This window comes from Parasteatoda tepidariorum, chromosome 3 (genome assembly GCF_982258835.1).
Source record: "Parasteatoda tepidariorum strain Cologne lab strain chromosome 3, Ptep-v5.0, whole genome shotgun sequence".
NCBI classification, from domain to species: Eukaryota; Metazoa; Arthropoda; class Arachnida; order Araneae; family Theridiidae; genus Parasteatoda; species Parasteatoda tepidariorum.
Genome location: NC_141757.1, coordinates 93376353 through 93400652, shown reverse-complemented (window position 1 = coordinate 93400652; position 24300 = coordinate 93376353). Strand labels below are relative to the sequence as shown.

Genomic DNA, 24300 nt, shown 5'->3' with positions numbered 1-24300 from the left:
AAATTTTTTTGTTTTACCGTATATCTTGGTGTATTAGTCAATCCGTTGTGTAAGTCGACCTCCTATTTTCGATTACTAGATAGTAAATTCCTAGTATGCCCAGTGGCTGATCCAGCGGGGGGGGGGGGGGGTCATAGAACTCATGACCCCCCTCAAATTGAAAAAAAATAATAAAAATTATAAGTTTTTAAATAGTTTACAAAAGAACTAAATTATTTAAGGGGGCATATACACCTAGGTAGGTTGGAAAAGCGATTTTTTTTTCCATCTAATTATGTTCTTCACTGTTTCAAGAATCATAATCCAAAAGATTAAATCGAAATTCGTCATAGTTTCATTGTAAACATTACATGAAACGTCTCTCTCCGACGTCTCAAAACTTGACTTAGAGCAAATGAAAATCAAGAACGATTAAATGGACTCGCATTATTAAATATTCATCGAGAAATTGATTTGGATGTTGAAAAAATCAATGACAGATTTGCCAAAGTTTCTAAAAAAAGCGTTACATTTATTATTTAAAGATTCTGAATTCTCCATGTAAACAAATACGGGTTAGTTCCAAAGAATTTCGAATTTTTTGAATGTCAGTGAAAGCGATTTTTTCTAAGACTCAGCAGACGAATATGAAGAATCCATAGCAGAGTGAATAAATAGATGCGTATGGCAACACTTCTAACTCTACTGAATCCGACACAGATGATGTTCTGAAATCTTTTAAATTTGTAGCGTTGGGCTATATTTTAAAAGTTTGCACCGTAATATATTTTATCAAATTCTCCTGAATAAATTGTACTGACTTAACTTATTCTTAATTTCTTCTGAATGGAATTTAAAGTATTGTTTTTAAAAAACAATTCACTCATTTAATGAAAATATGATGAGAAATTAATTACATACAACATATTAAAAATAGTTTTTGGAAGGGGTAATTTGTAATGATAAAATGATTAAGAGATATCTATCTCATTGTTTATAATGCATAGCTATTTCACGATCGACGAATGTCCGACTTTATTACCGGTGTATACAAGTCTTCCCTCCGTTTTTCGTCAACTTTTGCGGGGGTTTGAAAAGTCAACTTATACACGGATATATACGATATTTAAAAATATAAAAAAAATTAAACAAAAAAAATTTAAAAATTAATTCGAAAATGAGATTTTGAATGACTTGAATTTTTCGATTGTCTGAGCAAAACTAAACTCTATTTGACATTGCATAAAACTAGCTAGAGGACATTCAAATACTATATGTAATCACATTATAAATACTATACGTAAACTAGAGTGTTCGCTTTCCAAAACGGGGTTCGAATCCCAGCAATGGCTGGTCGATACGAATTCCACACCCGGCTCGCACTGCCGACAATGCTGACGTAAAATATCCTCAGTGGTAGACTGATCATGGGTTAGAGTCCCCATACCGTCGAACTAACCATGGAAGGTTTTCGCGGTTTTTCTCTCCATATAAAGCAAATGCGGGTTAGTTCTATCAAAAAGTCCTCCACGGAAGCAAATTTACTCCAATGCTTGATCGAAGAGTTCCCTTGTCTTCTGAATTGGGTTCAAAATTACAAGGCTGCTGAGTTGAACATTGGTAGTCGAAAACCCAAAATTGGGTCGGCTGTTCAACTCAATGACGATTATAATTATTGTATACGTAAACTATAAGTGCGAAATTACGAAATAGTCATGTGAATAAAGTTGCAGGGGTAACTCAGAAAGATGATTATTTATTCAATTTATCCTAGATAAAACGAAGACTCTATCAGTGAAGAGCGTGAAAAATATTCATTAAAAGTTTTTTTTTCGGTAGGGGGTCAGCTTAAGAATAATTTAGTATACCTTTTATTAACACGTTCACTGAAATTTAATTTATTTATCCGGTTAACATATAAGATAAACAGGTGATCAGGTTACAAAACTTTTACACTTTTTCAATTATTTGAAATAAATTTAGTTCTTGATCACGGAGGTCAACTTAGAAGTTTGGTCTACCTGACAGGCTTTATCGTACATAGTTATGAACATTGGCACATTTTATAACCGTTTATAATATTTTATCAGCAAATTTTGACAATATTATATGTAATAAGAAAAAAAAAAGGTGCTGAAATGTTTTCAGACTCTTTTCCCACTGCTAAATTACTAAAGAAGAAAGTATATGTTGGAAGCTCACATTCTGTGAAAAAACAAATTGATTTCGTAACTAATGTACTATATGTAGTTTACGTATGACAACCTATTTATGATTTTTGTTTTCTTTCTATTTTGAACTCTTCTTAAAAAATCTCCCTTTAATCTATCACGAACTTTTACAAAAATTTAATTTTGCCTTTCTGCATTTTCTTAAAAGCTTTTAGAGTGCAAAACAATGTGTTGAAGTAATTTTCTGAAACTCTAACTTCGGAGGTAATACAGCAAACAATACAGAATTGAAAACAATTTACTGAATAATAAATATGCTCTGTTTATTTATAGTGAATATAAGTTTATAATTGTAATAAAATGTTCTTAAATACGAATTAGACATTGTAATTTGTCTTTTTTTAAGTATAAAATGTTGATATCATTACGTTTTACTGTATATTTTACCTACATAATTATATTATAACACCTACATAACTTATGTCGTATTGCGACACTAATCTTGAAATCTTATCTTTTCGTTTTTATTAATTAACGTAAAATAATTAATAACTATATTTATTGATTATTATCATGTGATGATAATGACTGTTTAGATTTTATTTTTGAAGCTATCGTGTTACTTTACAAATTTCTAAATACGAGTAATTTATAAAAACACTATCACCGGAAAGTTTTTTTAAAAAATAAGATGTTACGGGAATAATGGACAGGAATAATTATATTTTCATTCATTGTGCTATAAATGTATTTAATAAAAATGCTATATATTTTTTTAAAAATAATTTTAATAATATTTTAGCGATGATGCATGTTTTAAAATTATCGAATTTTTAACACACCTCAATTCGGGTGATGAATAACGGAGATTAATAACGAGAACGTTTATTCGTTCAAACGATTATGATAAAATAATAATAAACACAAAATAACGATCAATTATCGTTTCAAACAGTGGAGATTTTTTTGTTAAATCTGTTCGTTTTACAACTGAAACGATTAACTTATCATTAATTATTTTTAAAGAATTTTTTATCAACGTCGGTGTTCAACTCCATTTGGGAAATAGAACACTGCAAGATCAAGAATCCGCCAACGACTATCACAAAATCTACGCCAAGATATTTTCGCGCCAACCAATGTAAACACGGCAACCTCGATCTACACGCCGAGTTCCCCGCTCCTTCACTCACATCAAATGAAAACACCGAAGCATTGTGAACGGAGCGGTCATTGAATGCTTGAATGAGTTACTCATGGAAACCATCAATGACTCTCAGAAATGCTGCATGTGAGTTTCCAGATAAAATGACCACTAGGATATCTTCTTGAATTATTTCCATCACACCTGTGTTGCAGTAGGATTGCAATCCGTGGCGTAAATACGAGGTGTGCCGGTGCGGTTTTTTACCTACCATGAAATTCAGCCAGAGGCACTAATATCAAACTGGTCTACGGCGGTAGGTGGTAATACTACCGAAAAAACTACGCCAAGTGACCGTGTGTTGTTTCTGTTGCTTTGACTCTTCTACCTTTTTTGGATTATACTTTGGGAAAGATAATTTTTATCTTTATCTAATTCTACGCGAGATGAAAGATTAGGATAAAAATCTGTATAAAGTGTCGGTACTTTTTTTAATTTATCGATCATTTTTCACTACGTAACTGAAAATGAATTGGTTACATGCAAAGAAACTAGTGCTTTAGAAATTTTTTCGGAAATATGACGTTTTTGCTAATGTTGTGACTGAAATAGGCAACTGTGCTAATGTTATTTTTAAAATAGGCAACTGTGCTATGGGTGCTGGGATGGTTAAAGGTGGTTCCATCCTTGATAGTTTGCCTCCAAACCAACCTCTCCACGTTGTCATGATCGGCCTGGACTCTGCCGGTAAAACAACAGCCCTGTACCGATTGAAATTTGACCAGTACATGAATACTGTGCCCACCATTGGTTTCAACTGTGAGAAAATTAAAGGCACCACTGGTAAAGCCAAAGGAACGAGCTTTCTTGTCTGGGATGTTGGCGGCCAAGACAAACTCAGGCCTCTCTGGAGGTCATATACTAGGTGTACCGATGGAATCGTCTTCGTTTTGGACAGTGTTGACAAAGAGAGGATGGACGAGGCGCGAATGGAACTGCTAAAAACTGTTCGATGTCCAGAAAATTCTGGAGTACCTATTCTAGTCTTAGCAAATAAACAGGACTTGCCGAATGCAATGGACCCAAAAGAGGTTGAAAAAGCACTTGGTTTACATGAGCTAGGCCCGAACGTTCTGTGGCATGTGCAACCTGCCTGCGCTATCATAGGAGATGGTCTTGACGAAGGGTTAGAAGCCCTGTATGAAATGATATTAAAACGAAAAAGACTAGCTAAGTTAGCGAAAAAGAAAGGAAGATAGGTTTCGTTCATTTTAGGTTTCATTTTACAATTAAAAAATTATTTATTTACTGTACAATGTGTCATCAAAACGAAAGGTAAATATGTGAATATTTTATTGCGTTGTTATAATTTAAAAATTCTATTGTTTAGTTCTTGTCATATAAGTGTTTGGAAAAATATTGATAATTGCAATTTCTGATTCAAAATATTACTTATTTGCTAACTGCTCTTATTGTATTGTTTATTTTTATTATTATTAATAGCAATACTTCTGCTTCGGAAATACCGATTTTATCTGTTTATCATATTTTTAACAAGGGCTACAACCAGTAATATGCTAATTTGTAAAAGGAAAATATATCAGAATCTAGATCAGTGAGATTTGCAGGGAATTTGATCAAATTTTTTAGTTCTCCTTTATTTGGGAAATTTAGCGTTTGTTTATTTATTAATAATTTATTATAAATCTAATTTCTGGCAATCAAATTATTTTCAATTCTAATTCTTTTCTTCATTACTAAATAAACTTCTGTAGGTGATTTTAAACAAATTTTATATTCTTGCTCACTCCTTTAATTAATTATATATTGCTTGCTTATTTTATGTTAAATATTTTATTATGACTAATTTTTGGAGATATTTTTATACTTGTACCATTTCTATTCATATTTTGTTTCGCTAATATGCTTGTAAGTCAAAAATATTTTATTGTATATCATTAAATGAATGAATGTAGTATTATCTTGAAGTTACAAATTATTTTCTACTTACAATGTTTGTGTTGTTTACATATAAATTCTTAACTATTTTAAGTAAGTGTTTCATTTGAATCCCTAACATTTTCATTTTATTCAATGTTAAGTTATTTCAATTATCAAAAAGTGATTTTTTTTTTTTAAAATTGCAATCAAATTTGTGTAGAATATGATAAATGTGTTTTAAAAATAATTAAAAGGTATAAATTTTCTTAAAAATTTTTTACAGAAATTTGCCTATGATAAACAGTTGTATAATCTTGGATACTTAAAAGAAAAAATTTAGCTAGTAAAATTCTTAGAATTCATTAGTAGCATTTATTAAAATAGCTTATCTAAAAGGATCATCTTTATTAGTCAATTAATTTAATGTAATTTATTCAATTAATATAATTTATTTAATTAACATAATTTATATAGGGTAACTTCGATTTCTTAACACTAACTTGATAAGTTAAGTATAATTGTTAACATTCATTATAAAAATTGATAAATGCCAAACAGAGTTATAAAATAATTGTTATAATCATAATCTTTTTTTTTTTAATATATATAATGCAAATTGAATTTAGCCATTTGGAAAAAATCAGTATCTTCTATCATTAATTTCTTTATTCTTCTTCTTGGAGAAGTATGTCTCAAATAATCATTTGTTAATTTTGCAATATTGCTTATTTATATCAGCCAATTAATTAACCATAAATTGCAAATGCATGTTAATATTTTACGTTTTACTGTAAATAACTGTCAGTAAACTGAAGGGTAACTACCTTTTAGTTTGTCTTTGTTAAACGACCGTGACCAAAAGCTTTCTAAAACACATTTAAAATAATAATTTATGGCTATATTTCACGAAATTGAGGAAATTTTATTATTTACATCTGAATTTTTTTTTCTTCTTCCTAACAAAATTAATATCTTTTTGTGGGAATCAGAAAGAATGGTATATCATGAAAGTGTGCGTCACGTAAAGTTGATTATTTATTGCTTACTTTTTTCTTTTTTGCTTACGTGACGCAAAGCTTACTTGAGCAGAGGGGAACGAACAACACTCTTTAGAATCCATTTTTACCTGTCAAGGTCAAAGTCGTCAATGTGCGATCTCCTGTTCAATAGGATAAGCTACTAGACGCGGTGTTATCTTTAGATCGTAAATCTTTCTTACAGATAGTTTTTTATAAACTTGTTTATGATAACACACAATTTTTTAAGATTTTCGCTAATTAAAATTATTATTTATTTAAATGTTCAATATTTTAATTCGAAAGAGGCGGTCGCATTACTATTTGTGGATTGTTAATCTTTGTTATTGTTAGTCTTTTGTAAATTTGTTCCCTTGTTTTTAAAAATGTTTTCACTAATTAAAAAAAAAATTTTGTCAGTGTTCAATACGAAAGTTGGGACGCGATATCAATACCCTCTGTGGATCGTTAATCTTTGTTACCGATAATTTTTTGTTAACTTGTTTCTTATCACGCAGCTTTTTTAAACTTTTAGCTAAGTAAAACTATATATTTTTTTTTAATGAAAAATAAATAAATTAGACGTGGTCGCGTTGCTATCTGTGGATTGTAAATCTTTGTTACTCCTAAGTTTTTTTTTGTTCAGTTATTGTTGATAACACTTTATTTTTAGACAATTTTCTTTAAAAAAAAAAAAAAAAAAAAAAATTCCTGCTACAGGATGCGGTTGCGTTACTATCTGCGGATCGTTAATCTTTGTTACTCGTAGTTTTTGTAAACTTGTTTTTGGATAATACACATTTTTTTTTAAATTTTCGCTAGATAAAATAAAAGTTTTATTTGGATATTCAATAAGAAAACATCAGGATGCGGTCACGATTCTATCAGTGTATCGTAAATTTTTGTTTTCGATAGTTTCTTGTAAACTTGTTTAAAAAGATAACACGTTTTTTATCTATTTATTTATTATTTTAATTTTCTCTAATTGGAGTTATTATTTTGAATATTTGTATTGTTAGTCGCACATTATGAGCAATTAATCGCACAAACGACGAAATTATATTGAATTACACAAAAGAAATGGGAAAATTGACATGTTTTGTTCATTTTATTTTGTGGTTTTGTTTAATTGTCATTTAAGCTTATTTACTTTCTAAAAAAATTTGCTGATTATTTACCAAGTTGGATTTTTATCAACATCAAGCACTGACTTTTTTCCCCTAGATATTATTCATGCATTTCAATTTATTATTATCATTTTTTTTTCTCTAGTGTCCTTCCTTTTTAAGAAATAATAATTGATTAAAAGTTAATTTTTTTCTAATTGCATAATTTTTTTAATTTTTCAGTGACATATATTCCTCTGGAATTTGTTAATTAGTAATACACATTTTTTTTTAAAAATGACTGATGATTAATTTGTTAAAATGTTTTTTATTTGTTAGTTCTGTTTCAAATATTTTTTTTGTTTAAATTGTACCTTGATAAAATATTGAATCTTTAATTAAATTCTGCGGAAAAATATCTTTAAATCAACTTTTATTTTGACAAACATTCATAAAAAATACTTATTTTTCCTAAGCATAGTGCAACAATACATGTGCAGTAACAACTTTTTTCATATGTTAGCTAATAAATAGTTGAGATCTGAGCATAGCAAAGTAGGAATTCAAATGAATAATAATAAGTTCTGAAACTTTTATGTTTAAAAAGAATCTCCTTAAAAAATTTTAGAGAACAAAATATGCTATTACAATTTACTTTGAATTCCATTCTGGTTTGATCAATCTTAAAAAATAAATTATTGACAAAAGTAATAAGTATAGCTATTAATAAATTAATACTAAAGAATAAAATAAAATAATTAATAAAATACTTTAGTTTTAAATGTTTAGCCTTTTTTACTAATTATTGCTATCGTTTATCTGCTTTGATCCGCATATTCTGATGTGAATATGAATTTTTATATAAAAGGAGTGTTTTTGAATTCATGTAGTAATTTTCCATGAAAGATCAAACTGTAGTTTAAATATTGAAAAAAAATTGTTTTCATCTTTTTACCTTTCTTAAAGCTTTTTCTGAAATTTAAATACAGTTTTTTAATGCTTATTAAAATTTTCCTACAAATATTGCCTACTTAATAAAATATCTTTTAGTTTCAGACACATTTTTAAGCATTATATTTGAAGGCATCAATTTTAATAATTCTAAATTTTATCTTTTCTATTTATTCCATAATTTTTTTTTATTTTTTTTTAATCTTGGTCTTATTATAACTAAGTATTTTTTAGCCTGGTACATCCTAAATTTAGTGAGGGAATTTAAAAGGGCCTTAAACATATTAATCTTGATTTAATTAGTAATTCCTCCTGTTTCAGACCTAAAGAAATGAATTTTTTTTTAATCAGTTTGTATTCTTTCTAATTTTGCATTATTACATGATGTATTTGTTTCATATTGTATTGATACTAATTAAACAAATTATTGCCTGTAAAATGAGTTGAATATTTTAGTTTTTCTACTATTTTTCTATTGCTATTTTTTCGCTATATTTTTTGTGCTCTTCAGATGTTTTACAAAATTTAAAGTTTTCTTATTTGTTTGTTTTTAATGCAGAGCAGATCTGCAGTTTAATGTCAAACTAATGGAAAAAGTTAACATTTTTGTATAGCACTATTAATGAATATATATATAATATGCATATCGGCATATTGTATTAGATTTAAATAAATAAAAAAATATCAGCGAAAACAATCATTTAGTGGTTTTATTAAGGTACAATAACTCTATTGAAATTTCATAAACTAATCTGCTACTGCTGTTGTATGTATTGTATATGTACTTAGTTGTAATGCTTGCTTTTCTACAAAAAAAAAATATCTTTAGTTGATTAAATATTTTGTGTTCAAAATCCAAGTTTTGATGATTTCTCCCAAATTGATTTCAAATTTTTTAAAAATAGATTTTAATTTATTTTTAAGCAGATTTTTTTAATCATTCAAATTCCATATAATGTGAATTTCTTTAATAATAAAAATTTTTTTTTACCAAAATTGAAAAATTTTTAAAAGTTAATAAAATTTTAAAAAATTTAAAATATGCCATTCAAATAATTTTTATTCATGTATGTCAGTTACTAGTGAAAAAGTTGAAAAAAATTTATGAATTATAAACTTTATTCTTAGGCTTAGTGGATGTCATAAATATTTACTAACATTCAAACTTAATTCATTTTTGATAATGGTATATATACATATACACTTTAGATATTGTTAAACACTTCTTTTTATTGTTAAAATTCATTAATATAATATTTAAGATTATTTAAATGAAGTATTGAAAATAATTTTTATTGAATGAATAAAAAGAAGAATTTATTACTCAATATCATTTTATTTATTTTGGATTTGTCATAGAATATCATCCATCTCCAAATTATATTCAAAATTGAAAATTCAAGTTTTTTTTATTTGAAATTGTTTAAAGCAATATTAAATGTTAAAGTTTATCTAAAATAAAGTTGTGCATGTATTTACCAAATGAGTTATAGTTAGATATCAAATTGATGAAGCCAAGTTGCATTTTATGTATATAGGTTAACTAATTGTACAGAAATTGAAAAATATTTTGTAGATATAAATATCGCATGACATAACTTATTTTCTTGTATGCTGTTGTCTTACTTTACCAAATGAATTCTATGAATAAAATGTGATAGAAAAATTGTCTTTTTTCTTGTTATATAATATCATATATTGATCTTTAAATATTTCAATAATCTTTTGGATATGGATATTGCAAATGAATTTCTTAAGAGGCCTCGCCTTCGTGGTCTTGGAGTTAATTTTTTTTCTTCTGAATTTAACAAACTTTTTATGGTATAGTTGATGGTTTTCGTCAGCACAATACCTTTGAAAAATGGTTTAAATAAAGGGGGTCGCTTTATTAGATTAAGTGGAACACCGATCGGTTATATGGTGGTTAAGGTGCTCGCTTCAAGTCGAAAGATCCCTGGGTCGTATCCCGGATAAGGCATGGAGGTTCTATCTTTCTCTATCTGCTCTTACTGTGGGAGCAACGTTAGCACACCTACTATGGTCCCCCTGTCTGTCTGATACCCAAATGACGAAAGTCAATATCCATGTTGTCATTAGGGGGGGGGGGGATAAGGAGAAATAGCGCTTAATAATTTTTGAAACTTCTATGATTTTTTTCTTCATATAGCTTTAATTTAAAGTTGTGTAATTTGTTGTTGTGAGTAAGTAATTTAAAAGTATACATTTATCTTTTTGGGGGTTTTTTAAAATTTAATTTTATTACAGTTAAAACTGACGAAAACCGATTTAGATGATATTCTAAAAATTCTAGACTTTAAATTGCTCAAAAATAACGATATTTATCAATAATCTATAAAAAAAAAATGTATGCTCTTTAATTACCTATCAAAAATTGCAGATTGCAGAACTGTATTGATAAAATTTTGTCATAAAAAATTACAAGCTAATCTTTATCGCTCGCTATCTATCTTAAAAATTATGTTTCAGTGACAATTTTCCATTTTACATCATATATCGAAGGATACTGCTTAATTAAATAGAAATCCACCATCAATTTATGTGTGAAGATTTAAAAAATATAATTATTCAGATTAATTCTTAATTTAATTTGAAGATTTCTATTTATCGATAATATTATTAGAAATCTTCAGATTTAAAATTAAGAAAAATAATCAGAAGATCTAAAAATCGTTAGAATGAATTTGCAAACTTTCTGCAAAATCTGGCTTAAAAAGTGGGTCAATTACCTTCAGATTTCATCTTCTACAGAAAATCTTCAGAATGAAATTTTAAAATTTTCCTAAAAATTTAGGATTTAAAAATGGGATAAATACTTCCAGAATTAGCATACATACAAATTTTCATTATTTTTTTCTTGAGAAAATATACACAAATAGGTTCAAAGATATTAACAAAACATATTTTTTTATTTATTAAATGCACCAAAAATATGTATATTTTTCACAATCGCCGAAATGGCATAATTATCAACAGTTTCATCAAATGGTTTGATAAAAAAAATTAACTGTCATCAAATGGTTTTAATATCAGTTTTACTACCATCGAATATAAAGGTTGATATTTTCACTCATGTTAAACACGTCTGTATTTTTGTCTTGGGCAGTCAAATGAGAGAGAATTTACATAGATGCCTGTAGAAAACAGTTTTTCTCTTCTGTTTTTTTTTTTTTTTTTTTCCTCTAGCGTTTAAATCTGAAGAATATTTGAAGACCAATTTCACTTTCTGTTTGTTAATTAATGATGTCTTCAAAAAGTCTGTAGGTATTAAAAAATAAGAAGTTAAGTCTTCAAAAGTGACTGAAACGACTACAAAATATATGCAGATATTTTAAAGAGAAAGTAAAATCTTTAAAAGATTTCTGAAGAAATTCTTAAAAAAAGGACCTTTTCTGAAAATATTTTAATATATTTATTAGTGGGGTGTTGATTACTGGACACCCTGTATAAAAAATTGTAGCAATACATTTCGAGTTAAGCTGTCATCACATATTTGAATCATGGAATTAAAGATATGATATGTAGTGTTTTTCAGTTTTTTTCTTATTTTGCCGTTATTGTTCTTAAAATAACGAATCCCACCACTTCGATTTTCTTATTCAGGATAAGTGCATGAGCTTTCTCTGCTCCTATTGTTGGAAGCGGAAGTTATGCAAGCTTGATCTTCGTATTCTTTCGAACCGCAACAAGATCCCAAAACAAAATCCTTTCTTATCTTCCAATATCGTCTGAGAAATCGTATTTCGAACGCAAACATAAAAAGCTCTCGAAAATTTATCTTGCAAATTCCATCCGAATTGCCCGTGCCTGAAATGTGAGTAATGCAACTTCAGGGTAAGATACTTTCCCCTCATGATTTTGAAAGAAAAGGGATTATTTGATAAGGAACAAAATTGCAACAGGGATTTTATCTGTTTGTTTTGTATCGCAAATTCTTAACATGTCTATGCACCGAAAAAACTTATATCTTGAGAAAGAAAAAAAATATGCGTATTTTTATTTGATTAAAATATACTATTCGTGTTTTTGTACATTATAATTTTATAAATATTTTGCGAAATAACTTACGTCTTAAGGAAATGCATTTAATATTTATCTTATTTTGTGAAACATCTGTAAATTGACCATTTATTAATGGTCAACTTATAGAAGAGATAAGTTTTTTTTTTTTTTTTTTTAAATTCTTTTCTTCTATTATATTATGCCAATCTTATGTATCTCCAATCAAAAGCATAATATTTTTTTAACGGGTCTTAAGTGTTTTATATAGCAAATACTCATACATCGTATGAAATGAGATTATTTAGAAGAATGGTGTTCAATGCTAAAAATAATTTTTTTTTTTTTTAAAAAGGGGGGGGGGAATAAATCACCCTGTAAAACTTTATCGGATCTTCACGTAGTAGGATTCATTCTTAAAGGTCTGAGGAGGTGACCTTAAGTATGCTAATTAATGAGTGCAGACGATATTTTAAGTAAACAAATCACAATAAAACGTACTTTCTGAATAAAAATGCCCTTTTTTTCGACGGATTAAATTTTCTGACTCTCAAAATATAGTGGGGTACTGAGAAAAACGGTCTTAATAGTTAGGTCAGGAAAACAGTCCCTAAGTTTCGACCCCTTAGTGTAAGTTTTACTTTTTTCATATTTCACCATGGCATTTTTTAAGTGACTCAAAAAAAGTTTGCGCACAACTAAAAAATTTGTTTACTTCCTTGCAAAAAATTTTTAATAGCCATGTGTTATTTTTTTTTTATTATTTTATTTAATAATAGTCGAAAAAAGTTTAATTTAAGAAGTATACAAATAATTTTTTAAAAAAAATTTATTTTTTAAGACAAAGTACTAATTTTAAATAAGAAAATCTATCTGATGGTTTCTGAGAAGTGGAATTTTAAAGAAATTGTTTATTTAAAATTCGATTTTTCAGGAACTGATTTCGTTCAAATTTTGTATCTTACCTTAAAAATTACATTCTTAAAAATGATGTAGACATTATTGGTTTACATTACGATTCAAAATATTTCGATGTATTTCAGAATTGTGTGTAAGCAATTTTTGATTCACTTCAAAAATTTCCGAAATAAAGGGAAATTCGCAATAAGTAAAATTTACATTAACAGATCCAAACTTTGAACCGCTTTTCTGACCAAACTATTGCGATCATATTTCCTAGCTTATAGCTGCTACCCCCAATATTATGAGAGTCAGAAATCCAAATCCGTCGAAAAAGTTATTCAGAGAAAGTATGTTTTTTCGGCTGATTTCGTAACTTAAAATGTTATTTGCACTAATTTATTGACATATTTAGGCATACGCCCTCGAACCATTAAAATCGAGTCCTAGTATACGAAGATTGGATGATTAGATGAAAAGTTATTCGTGGTGAGTTTTTTTTCCGCACTGTACGATGTACACTTTGTTGAATAAATTTAATGTTAGAAAAAAACAAACGTATATTTAACTGATTGGTTAAAACAAACAAATATATACGTATTCTATTCTGTTAATGAGGCATGCCAATCAATTATTAAAAATAAATTTGTAAAATATCAGCTTTCAGAAGCGTACTATGCAATTAAAAAACTCGATATAATATTTATGTCAGTGTTTCCGCTATACTATGAAAACTACGGGTCTTCAAGGACCCAGGATTTCTATAGTTCTGTGTCCTATTTTACTAAAAGTGGGTCCCAATTTAAAATATGAATTCTTTATCTATTAATATTCTCTTTCATAATAATATTTTATTTATTGATAGACAAAATAAATAATTTTAAAACAGGAAGAGTTATATTTGACTTTATTAGAACTCATCTTAACAATCTCATTAAAGAATATAGGCAACGATATTATTCTTCAGTTTTTAAGAAAGAACAAAACGAAATTTTCTATAAATATTTGAAATTTGGTTATTATTTTGCCAATGTCAATCAACTAGTAAAACAATGTGTGTCAACTAGTGTCAATCAACAGCTATCACCCCTCCCCCCCTGCTCGGACTTATGTTTTGCATCCTTCTATGAGTTTCGGCGTATTTGTCGCGTTATAGCAAGTAAACACTTCTAGGAATTAAAATTAATTTTATTATATGTACTTACAAACCTCTTCTATACTTACAAAGCTATTTACCCCTATATGGTCAACTCACTGAGGGGTTTAGGTTATTTTTTTCTCAAAGTCAGTTAAATTATAATACAAAACAAAACATTATAACATATAATAACAAAACATTATAACATATAATACAAAACATTATAACATTGAAAATTTTCTGGAAAAAAACATTTCTTCTGGACAACTTAGAGAGCTATTTATTACTATTCTAGACCAATTTAATTTATTTATACGATCAGCATAGAAGATGATTGGTGGTAAGGTTTCAAAAATTTTGTTTCTCATGACATTGGACAATTTTCGTTCTTGATAAAAAGTGGTCAACTTGACAGGTTTTACTGATCATAAAATATGTACAATTGTAATTTTTTTTGTTTCTAGTAATTGCACTTCATATGCACCATTCAGCTACTAAGTGACTCCTCACTAACACACATCCTGTAATTCAGTCTGGGTAATACTAAAGCAAATAAAAACATGATTAATGAAAAACTCTAATTTTTAAAAATCATAACACCTGATTTAGTAATATTTTAATCATACTTGTTGAACTAAGTGTTCATAATTGTTAGTTAACATGACCAATTTATTTTTTTTATTACAAAATTTATAATTACTTCGGAATTATTTTTCGTATTTCAATTTTCTATGACCCATTACTTCGACATTCATTAACTTCTCTTTATCACTTCTTCTTTTTTTAGTCTATTTTACTTAATTCTCTTTATCATTTCTACATTATTTTATTCTATTTATTTTCCTACATACATCTATAATTATTTTATATTATTCATTTCTCTATAATGCTTCTTTATTCCCTCTAATTTCATTTCTTTCTCTATTTCAAGTCTTTTTCTATATCACTTCTATAATTATTCTTTATCATTCATTTCTTTGTCATACTTTTTCATTCAATCTATTTCATTTATTTCTCATAATCAGATCTAAATTTAGCCTGTATTATTTATTTCTTGATATCACTTCTATGTATTTATGTTATTCTTATTTCATTCATTTCACTATATTACTTCTTTATTTAGTTCATTTCTCTACATCACTTTTGTATTTATTCTATATCATTCACATTTCTTTGTATCACTTCTTTATATCACTTCTTTATTTATTCTACATCACTTATTTCTTTACATTACTTCTATCTTTTGTTTATTTCATTTATTTATCTACATCAATTTTGTATTTATTCGATATCACTCACATTTCTTTGTATCACTTCTTTATTTATTCTACATCACTTATTTCTTTACATTACTTCTATCTTTTGTTTATTTCATTTATTTATCTATATCAATTTTGTATTTATTCTATATCATTTCATTTCTCTATATCACATCTTTATATCACTTCTTTATTTGTTCTACATCACTTATTTCTTTACATTACTTCTATCGTTTGCTTATTTCATTTATTTATTTACATCACTTTTGTATTTAAACTACATTATTTATTTTTCTGTATCACATCTTTATTTAGTCTACTTCATTTTATTTCTTTATATCACTTCTATATTTATTCTATATATTTATTTCTATATATTTATTTTTCTATACTGATTCTATATTCATTGTATACCATTCATTTCACTATATCACATATTTATTTAACTTTTTTCATATCTCTTAAATTGTTTTTATACATTTTCTATATCGCTTCTATATTTATTTTATATTCTATACCATTTCTGCTCTTATTAACATTCTATCCACACAAAAAAAACTAACAATAATTACGAAATCCTCATTCATATTCTAAACATCATGTGATCCCTAAAAGGACTGCATTACAATTATTCCGGATCTACTAAGATTTCACATTTAAGGAGATATTTTTCATTTCAACAGCGTGTAAACGAACTTCTTTTTATTATTTCTGGGTTTTTTGAAGAAGGTGCCTAACAAGGGTGCCTTGATAAGTGAGAGATTAGGACACTGTTTTAGCTCACAAGGGTTGTCACGCTTGCTTCTAAAATTTAGACATTTTTCTGCTCACGTGTTAAAAAAGAAGCATTAAGCAGAGCGCAATGAATAAATTTTTACCGAGATCTCTTGTTGCTACAGTCTATGGTGTTTTATTGAAAATAGATTGCAAACAGCGGTAAAAGAATAATAAATCAATAAAAAATAACCTTAAAAAGCCCCTTTCTCCAGTCATCTTGGATTTTTGTTCAAAATTAAAAATTTTCATGTTTTTTTTCTTGATTTTTTTTACGAACTTTTTATGACGGAGTACTATACCTTTTTTAAAAAAAAGAAGGCCAATGAAGACGTCACTTCATTAATTAAGGTACTTGTGCGATGGTGCTTGATAATTATACTTTGAACATATTCCTTGGATTTCTAGAAAATATCCAAATGTAAGGCAACGAGTCGCGGTGGCTCAGAGGTGGAGCATTCGCCTCCTAATGAGGTAGCCCATGTTTGAATCCCAGTGGTGGCTGGTTGGTAAGAATTCTGCTCCCGACTCGCAACGACCATAGTGCTGACGTAAAATGTCTTCAGTGGCAGATGGATCATGGGTTAGAATCTCCTATCCAGCTGGCTAACCATAAGAGACTTTCGTGGTTTTCCTCTCCATGTGACGCAAATGCTGGTTAGTTCCATCAAAAAGTTCTCCATGAAAGATAGTTTGTCCCAATGCTTGATCCAGAAGTTCCCTTGTCTTTTGGGTTGGTTTCAAAATTACATGGCTACAAAGTTGATAGTCGTATACTCAGAATTGATCGGCTGTTCAACGCCTGTACGTATAAAATGTAAGGCAACAAGATTATGTCTGTTAATAACTTTTGATTTTCTGAACAGATTTACACGTACAATGTTACTAGTTGGAAGAGTAAATTTTAAATAAGCTAATTGTAAAACAAAGTACTTATGGAATTAGACACGAAAATGTCCTAACTCTTAATAAACGTATTCCTTCTCCTGGACGGTTTCGAATTTTCACTTCTAATTATATCGGGGATGGCGCCAATAGTTTAGTCAGAAATATGGGTCAGTTGAAAATATAGGCATCTTAATACTTATTTTACTTTGAGGATATTTAAAACCATTTACCAAATTCAAAAACTTTTACAAAGCTATGAAACACTTTCATCTAAAAATAAGAACATGCATAATTATTTATCGTTTTTTTAATATTTAATTTGATGCTCTTCTTCTATTGACATGACAGCCCTTTGTGGGCCAGAGCCTTCCCTAGAACCTTCCTCCATTCTGCTCTTTTCTTTGCTATTGTTCTCTAGTTAGTAATTAATTTTATGTTAAAAATGTTAATTATTAAATTAGGTCAAATAGTTCTTGAGAAGTAAAATTTGAAAAAAAATTTTATTTTTCAATATCTATTTCTAGAGAACTGATTTGATTAATTTTGAACCAATTTTGGCTTTTCTAATCATTTTAAATACGCGTCACAAATTTAAATTCAATTGGCGAAGATTTGTTGAAGTTCTGTGATTACAGCCAACTAAAAAAAGTAGCTTGGTAAGACACAATTTTTAAATTTTATGTAGTAGTGAAAGGTTTCACTAAAATAAAACTCTGAGCTTTTCTTCTACTTATAAGGAAATTTTTTAATATTATCTTAAGGTGTTAAGGCAGCTTTTAAACAACGGAAACTATTTTTCTATAAACAAAATCCTTCAGTTGCTCAGCTGTTTATAATAAGCCTCAAAAGAAAAAGCTTTTTTTCTAAACAGCTTCCATATTTTTCTATATGCTAGAAAGATTTTTCCTAATTCACAAAATTGCCACCTATTATGTTTTCAGCTATCCCTTTAAATTTATTTAGCTGCTTTGATTAGTGAGCCTGCAACATATTCCTACCCCATTTGTCCACATAAGTTCACCAAACCAACTCCAAAATCTGGCACCGGTGCAAAAATAAACCATCTTCCTTCTCTTCTATGAAAACAAAAGGAAAACAGATTGGCCAGGTATCAATTCAATTGACCATTAAGGCCAACTCAAAAACGAGGACGTGTTTACTAATTGCTTCGCTTATTTCAGTTTCTCTGTGAATCTCTTATTTGTTTAATCTCTCCCCAACAGAAAGAAAAAAAAAACCTCTTTAGTTTAGCAGAATATAGATTTCATTAAAAAAAGGTTAGATTTACATTGCATCACCAATTCTAAGGATTCACCTAATGATGTTGATAATCATTATAAGTTATTAAATTACATATTGTTTGCTGTACGTTAGATTTGCTCTTACAAAAGAATAGAGATAGTATTTGTTTTATTAACGAAATAAAAAGCAGTGTCCTGAAATTTCTTAAATTAGTCTTGTACGCTGCTAATATTATCTATGCTGCCATTTATACCTTGCATAACAATCGAATTAGACTTGACCTCGTCACCTTGAAAGATTAAATAGCATGATTTCACTGTAGATGATGTTGTTTTTTTAGATACGAGCTTTAATGGTCCTCGGTTATTTTAAATTCAAAAAAGGTTTAATATATTTTGTGATAAAAATAATTTCGTGTCATTGCTCTCATTTAAAGTGACAGAATGAGTTTTTAGATGCTTTAAGATGCTTACTTAATATTTACTTTTTCTTTTCTTTTCCTTTTGGAAATTCTAAAATTTATCTGAAGATCTTAAAAATCGAACTATTGTTTTTTCCTCTTTTTAATCACATATTTTCAAAACTCATTTACAAGTCCAAGGATTTTTTTCCCCCTACAGTTTCTTGATTTATAACTTAAAAAACTTCCAAAAGATATAATTTACAAAAAGTTCGATTTCCTTTGTGTCTCCTATTTTAAGGATTCACGTAATAGCGTTGAATTATTAAATTATATATTAATGTATTATATTACGTATTAATATAACATATTATAAATTACATACGTTACATTAGCGTTGAGTTATTAAATTGCATATTGTTTGCTATATGTTAGATTGATTATTACAAAATTGTGATAGTATTCGCTTTGCTTAGAAAAGTTAGAATTTCTTGAAGCAGTCTTACATGCCGCTAAAATTATCTATCCTGGATTTTACACTAAGCATAACAATCAAATTGAACTTGGCCTTGTCACCTTGAGATTAAATAGCTTGATTATAATGGCTTTAGTAAGCGTCACATGATGTTGTTTTTTAGATATGAGCTTTAATGTTCCTCGTACTTTAAATTCAAAAGAGGTTTCACATATTTTTTACTAAAGGTATGGGTCATTGCTCTCATTTCAAGTTACAGAGCATGTTAGCGGGCTAAAAAAATAAACATATAATTGCTTTTGTTCAGTTATTTTGAAATATCAAAAGATTCATTTAGAAAATTTCAAAAAATTTTATTTTTCATTATTTTCTCACCTTTATACTTTAAAATAGTTCTTAGAAAAACTCGTATACCAATCCAAGTTCTTTTCTTCTTCTTTTTTTAATAGTAGTTTCTTAATCTTGAGTTCATAACTTTGGGAAAAAATGAACAAAAAATAAATAAAATAAAATTAATAAATAACTAAATTGGTAATGTTTGAAAGAGGTGAAATATTTCCATTCTTTTTTAAAGTTATTCCTATTTTTTATTTTTATTTCCCTTTCTTTATTTTCTTGCAGGGACATTTGAAAAAGTCATAAGCAAGTTCGTTTTCCCATATTTGTTATATCTAAAGATAATTTTTTGGCGGAATAATTTTAAAATAAATATAGTTCATATAAATTAATATCAGTGCATTTATTGTGATACTTTCTTTTTTTATTGCGCCTTAATTGTCATGGAAAGAGTATTTTTTTTTCATACAAACTCAAGATCTACTCTTTTCTTTTTTTAATAGCAGTTTCTTGATCTTAATTCATAACTTAAAAACAATAAATAAATAAATAAATTTGGAAAATGTATGATTAAGTTCGTAATTTCATACTTTTAAAGTCAATATATTCATTTTTACAAAATAAGGTCGAAGGATATATATATATATACATATATTTATTATTTTTTTTAACAGAATAATTTTAATGGAAATAGTTTACATAAATTTATAACAATGTATTCGATGTGTTATTTTGGAAAGCGCTGTGTTTTTAATAAGACTCAATTTTATTTGCATAACAAAATAAGTAGAAGATTTAACAGCTATAAATTAATCTTATAGTACCTTTTAGGCCTTTTAATCTAAATTATTATTTATATAACATTTTTTTTCCTTTTAATTTTTGAACATTCTATTCTTCTTTTGATCTATTTTTATCTTTTGAGAATATTTAAATAGAAATAAATTATAGGAGTCACTTTTATATCCTAGGGCTATGTCAGTGATTGCATTTAGCAAAATTAAAAGTGAAAAAACATTCAGAGAAAAAAAAAACGTTTATGTACATTAATTTTTAAAGCATTATTTACTTTCCAAAGGAAAATCTACTTTGATTTTTAAAATTTAATCTAGCAGTTATCATCAACTTTTACTTACCTATTCTGTTTATATTTTTCTTTCAACTTTTTACAAACTTAATGTACTCTTTTGTAGCTTAGTTTACTAAAAAAAATTTTAATTAGTAAAGGAGAACGAAAACCACAACCAAAAAGGTAGTTAATAGAAAAGTAGTATTACCATGTTAGTTTTAAAACAGATGCGAAATTAAAAATTAAGAAGAATTTACCAAACTGATGTTGAAGGAAAAAATAATTGGAACTGTTTTTGTTTTAAAATTTATTTAAAATTGGCTTTTAGATTATTATTGCAGTCTACTCAAAGTTTGAACAAAAATTCAAACTTACAGTAACAAGCAATAATATTACGTTTCATGAAAAGTATTTGTTTACGTTAGCAACTGTTCTTTCCATTCTATTTCGAGCAAGCCAAGCCTGTCAAGTCTCAATTCTCTTAAATGACACAATCTTACACAAAGATTTCAATTCTTTCACTAGATATTTCTTGCCTATCACAAAGACAGGCATGAAGCCATGTTGAACATAAATAAACTAGTTATGCATCAAAGTTGCCAGGTTCTCAAAACAAAAATATATCACTGCTACAATAAAATACAAAAACAAATAATAAATCTAAGTTAAGTTAAAGACGTCAATGATAAAGAATTATATATTTTAATGAATTCGATGTGCGATACAGCACTGTATTTAATTAACTTCACTTTAATTAACATTCTAACTCATGTGAGAAACTTAGCTCAACTTTAACACGCCATTTCGCTTATAAACGACCAGCAGGCGCTGAAGTCATAGGTCATATGTGTGGGTATCCATGATCTTCTTTTTCTTGAAGTGTAAGTGCCAATTATAATCAAAGAATGAAATAGAAGTTTAAAATTATTTACCTGACTTCATTAAATTGAAAATTTAATCTAACGAGAATCATTAACTTACTTTTACTTACCAATCTCTTTCATTACTTTCTTCCTTATTTTCTGAAACTTCATTTACTTCTTTGTAATTAATTTTATTTTTTGACTTTCTCATCTATTTTCATGCGTTATTTAATTTGCATCCTTCTTTTTTCGAATTCCCTCTTACCATCCACTGAAAATTGCAAGCGATAAACAACTGTGAAACGCAAACGATAAATAAATAAATTTTCTGGTAACAACGCCTCGTTTGCTTTTTTTTTTTTTTTTTTTTTTTTTTTTTGAGGGAAAATCAGAGAAAGCTCAGGCTAATTACTTTTTCGATTAGAATGTTGAGTTAGCCGCTGAAAATCATTTAATATAATTAAGGGTTGCGTCTGCCATTTTCTTCGTCAAAATTTTTTAAGTGCTATCCTTTGAGATTAAAAAGAAGATAAGATTTCGTGAAGAGATAATAAATTGTTGGTTAAAACGAAAATATTTTTGACAATATTTTTGAAATTTCTAGGAAAATTGTTATCTTGCAAATTTTTGAGTATTCTTTATTTTATATAATAATTATTTTCTCAGCGAGCTGTTGACAAAATACATTCAATCTATTTAAAAGTATGAATTGGTCATTGGATTTGAACTGATTTTATGATTCATTATTTATATTGTTTTTTTATAACTCTATATTTAAGGATTTTTTTAATAAAGAAAAAAAATGCTGTCAATAATGCAATATATTATTTTTTATTGCTGAACGTTTAGCATTTTTTTTAATACCTTCTTGTTGCTTTATTAAATATTCATTTTTTTTCGGGGTGGGGGATTAAATTCAAATCAATTTACACATAGGATACTTGCTAAATATAGAATTTTTAGAATGTTTTTCTTTTTTAAGAAATAGAATATTTATGCAAGAAAAATGTATGCCTTAAATTTAGTTCTTAGATCCCTTAAGCCTAATAATTTTAACGAAGATTCAAATGACCAGATTCATGACCAGGCTTATTAGAAAAGTATTTGGTATTTTTTAATCTGCCTGACATTTTTAGGTTCATCGCAATCAGCCCATACGCCTTTACGATAATTAAGAAATGTTTTGGAAATTAATCAGACTGAATCTGCTTATTCTTATTGGAATAACCCTTACTTACGATAAGTCTTTCTCTACTCTGAGAGTTTAGCAAACTGCCTGAAATAAATCAGGCTGATTGAGCAATCGATTATACGTTTTGTAATTAGCCTAAAAATATGTGATCTTGCTGCAATAAGTCTAAAATGTGCCAACTGATTAAAAAAATACTGAAGACTTTTCCATTCAACCTGGCCCATTAAAAAAAATACGGCTAGCTGTTTGCAAAGAGCCAGATTATTTGATTAGCCTATGACAGATACTTGTTTGTAAAATGCTTTTTAAGTAAAATATTCATATCACGATATTTGCGATATTTGTCACGATATTTGCTGATGTCACAAGTGGAACAAAACGGGGGGAATTGTCTCTTTACGTGCAGTGGTAATACGACGCCATGACAAAAGGCTGTTTGCAAGTTATAAAGAAAGAGGACCGTGATCTAAATTCCGTAGATAAAAAATACATAAAAAAAATTTTTTTTTTCTTCATGGAGTTAATGAAATAAACATTCCCTCACCCCCTTTTTATGGAATCAGTTTTGGAAGTTAGACTGAAGGGTCATTTCATTTTTTGGGCGAAATGCCTTCAAGGTTCAGACTTCCTCAACATCAGTAGATAAAAATTTCTAATTGAATCAGAGAAGAGAAAAAAAATAGTGGAATAATTCTAAGTCCACAAAACGTGCCCAGAATGAGGGATTAAACATTAAGGTCATAAAACTTGGTGTTTTCTGGAGACAGAAAATACCGAGGTTGATGTCAATGCTCTTAATTGTTTGTTGTTTTTGTTTTCCTTCTATTTTTTTGTTTTCTTTCTTTCTTTTGCTTTTGTATTTTTCAAGTTCAAACGATATTTGAAAGAGCTTTAAGTGGGCATGAATCTTCACACTTTTTTCTTCTTCTTTTTTTTATCAATGCGGCAGGAAGTATTAGCGTGTAAATAAAATAAAATCTATTGTCCTCATTTCATTTACTTTTAATACATTGGCTATTAAATTAGAAACATTTTAATGACTTAAATGAAATGGTTCGAATGGTAACCAAGTAACCGTGAATGACGAGTTTTTTTTATTTATTTATTTTAATTGTAATCACAATTGGATTTCAAAATCTATAAGCAAAGAAATTTTGTTTAATTGTAAGTTCGCAATTTAGTATTTATTCTTCAGATCATTCAAAAATACATTCTAGAATTAAATTCGAATTGAAAAACTAGGTGAATGAGAATTATCTTAACATATTTGACACTCAATGACTTTCAAAAAAAAAAAAAAAAGTAAGATAGCTGAGTTATGTATGTTACTTGTACCTGCCAGTAAAAAATTTTGATTGAAGAATTTAATGAATTAAGTTGCACCATAACAGTAAGCAAGAAGCAAATCTTTCCAAATATAAAAGAATTCGTTAAGAAAT

General features: G+C 27.8%; 1 protein-coding gene and 1 long non-coding RNA gene across 2 annotated transcripts; one reads left to right on the top strand and one right to left on the bottom strand.

Moving 5' to 3' along the window:
• Positions 1-3317: 3317 nt before the first annotated feature.
• Positions 3318-9974, top strand: LOC107441054 (ADP-ribosylation factor-like protein 4C). Its single transcript, XM_016054196.4, has one exon. The coding sequence runs from the start codon at positions 3948-3950 to the stop codon at positions 4551-4553; it is 606 nt and encodes a 201-aa protein (XP_015909682.1). The 5' UTR covers positions 3318-3947; the 3' UTR covers positions 4554-9974.
• A 9018-nt stretch (positions 9975-18992) lies between these two features.
• On the bottom strand, positions 18993-22307 carry LOC147813956 (uncharacterized). The gene is made up of 2 exons (XR_015432651.1): positions 21798-22307; positions 18993-20939 (listed from the first exon to the last, which is right to left on the bottom strand). It is a non-coding gene; the product is annotated as an uncharacterized LOC147813956 (long non-coding RNA).
• Between the last annotated feature and the right edge of the window lie 1993 nt (positions 22308-24300).

What these genes read in the sequence shown, in the direction of transcription:
- LOC107441054 (XM_016054196.4), top strand. Translation starts at nt 3,948, where the DNA reads ATGGGTGCTGGGATGGTTAAAGGTGGTTCCATCCTTGATAGTTTGCCT.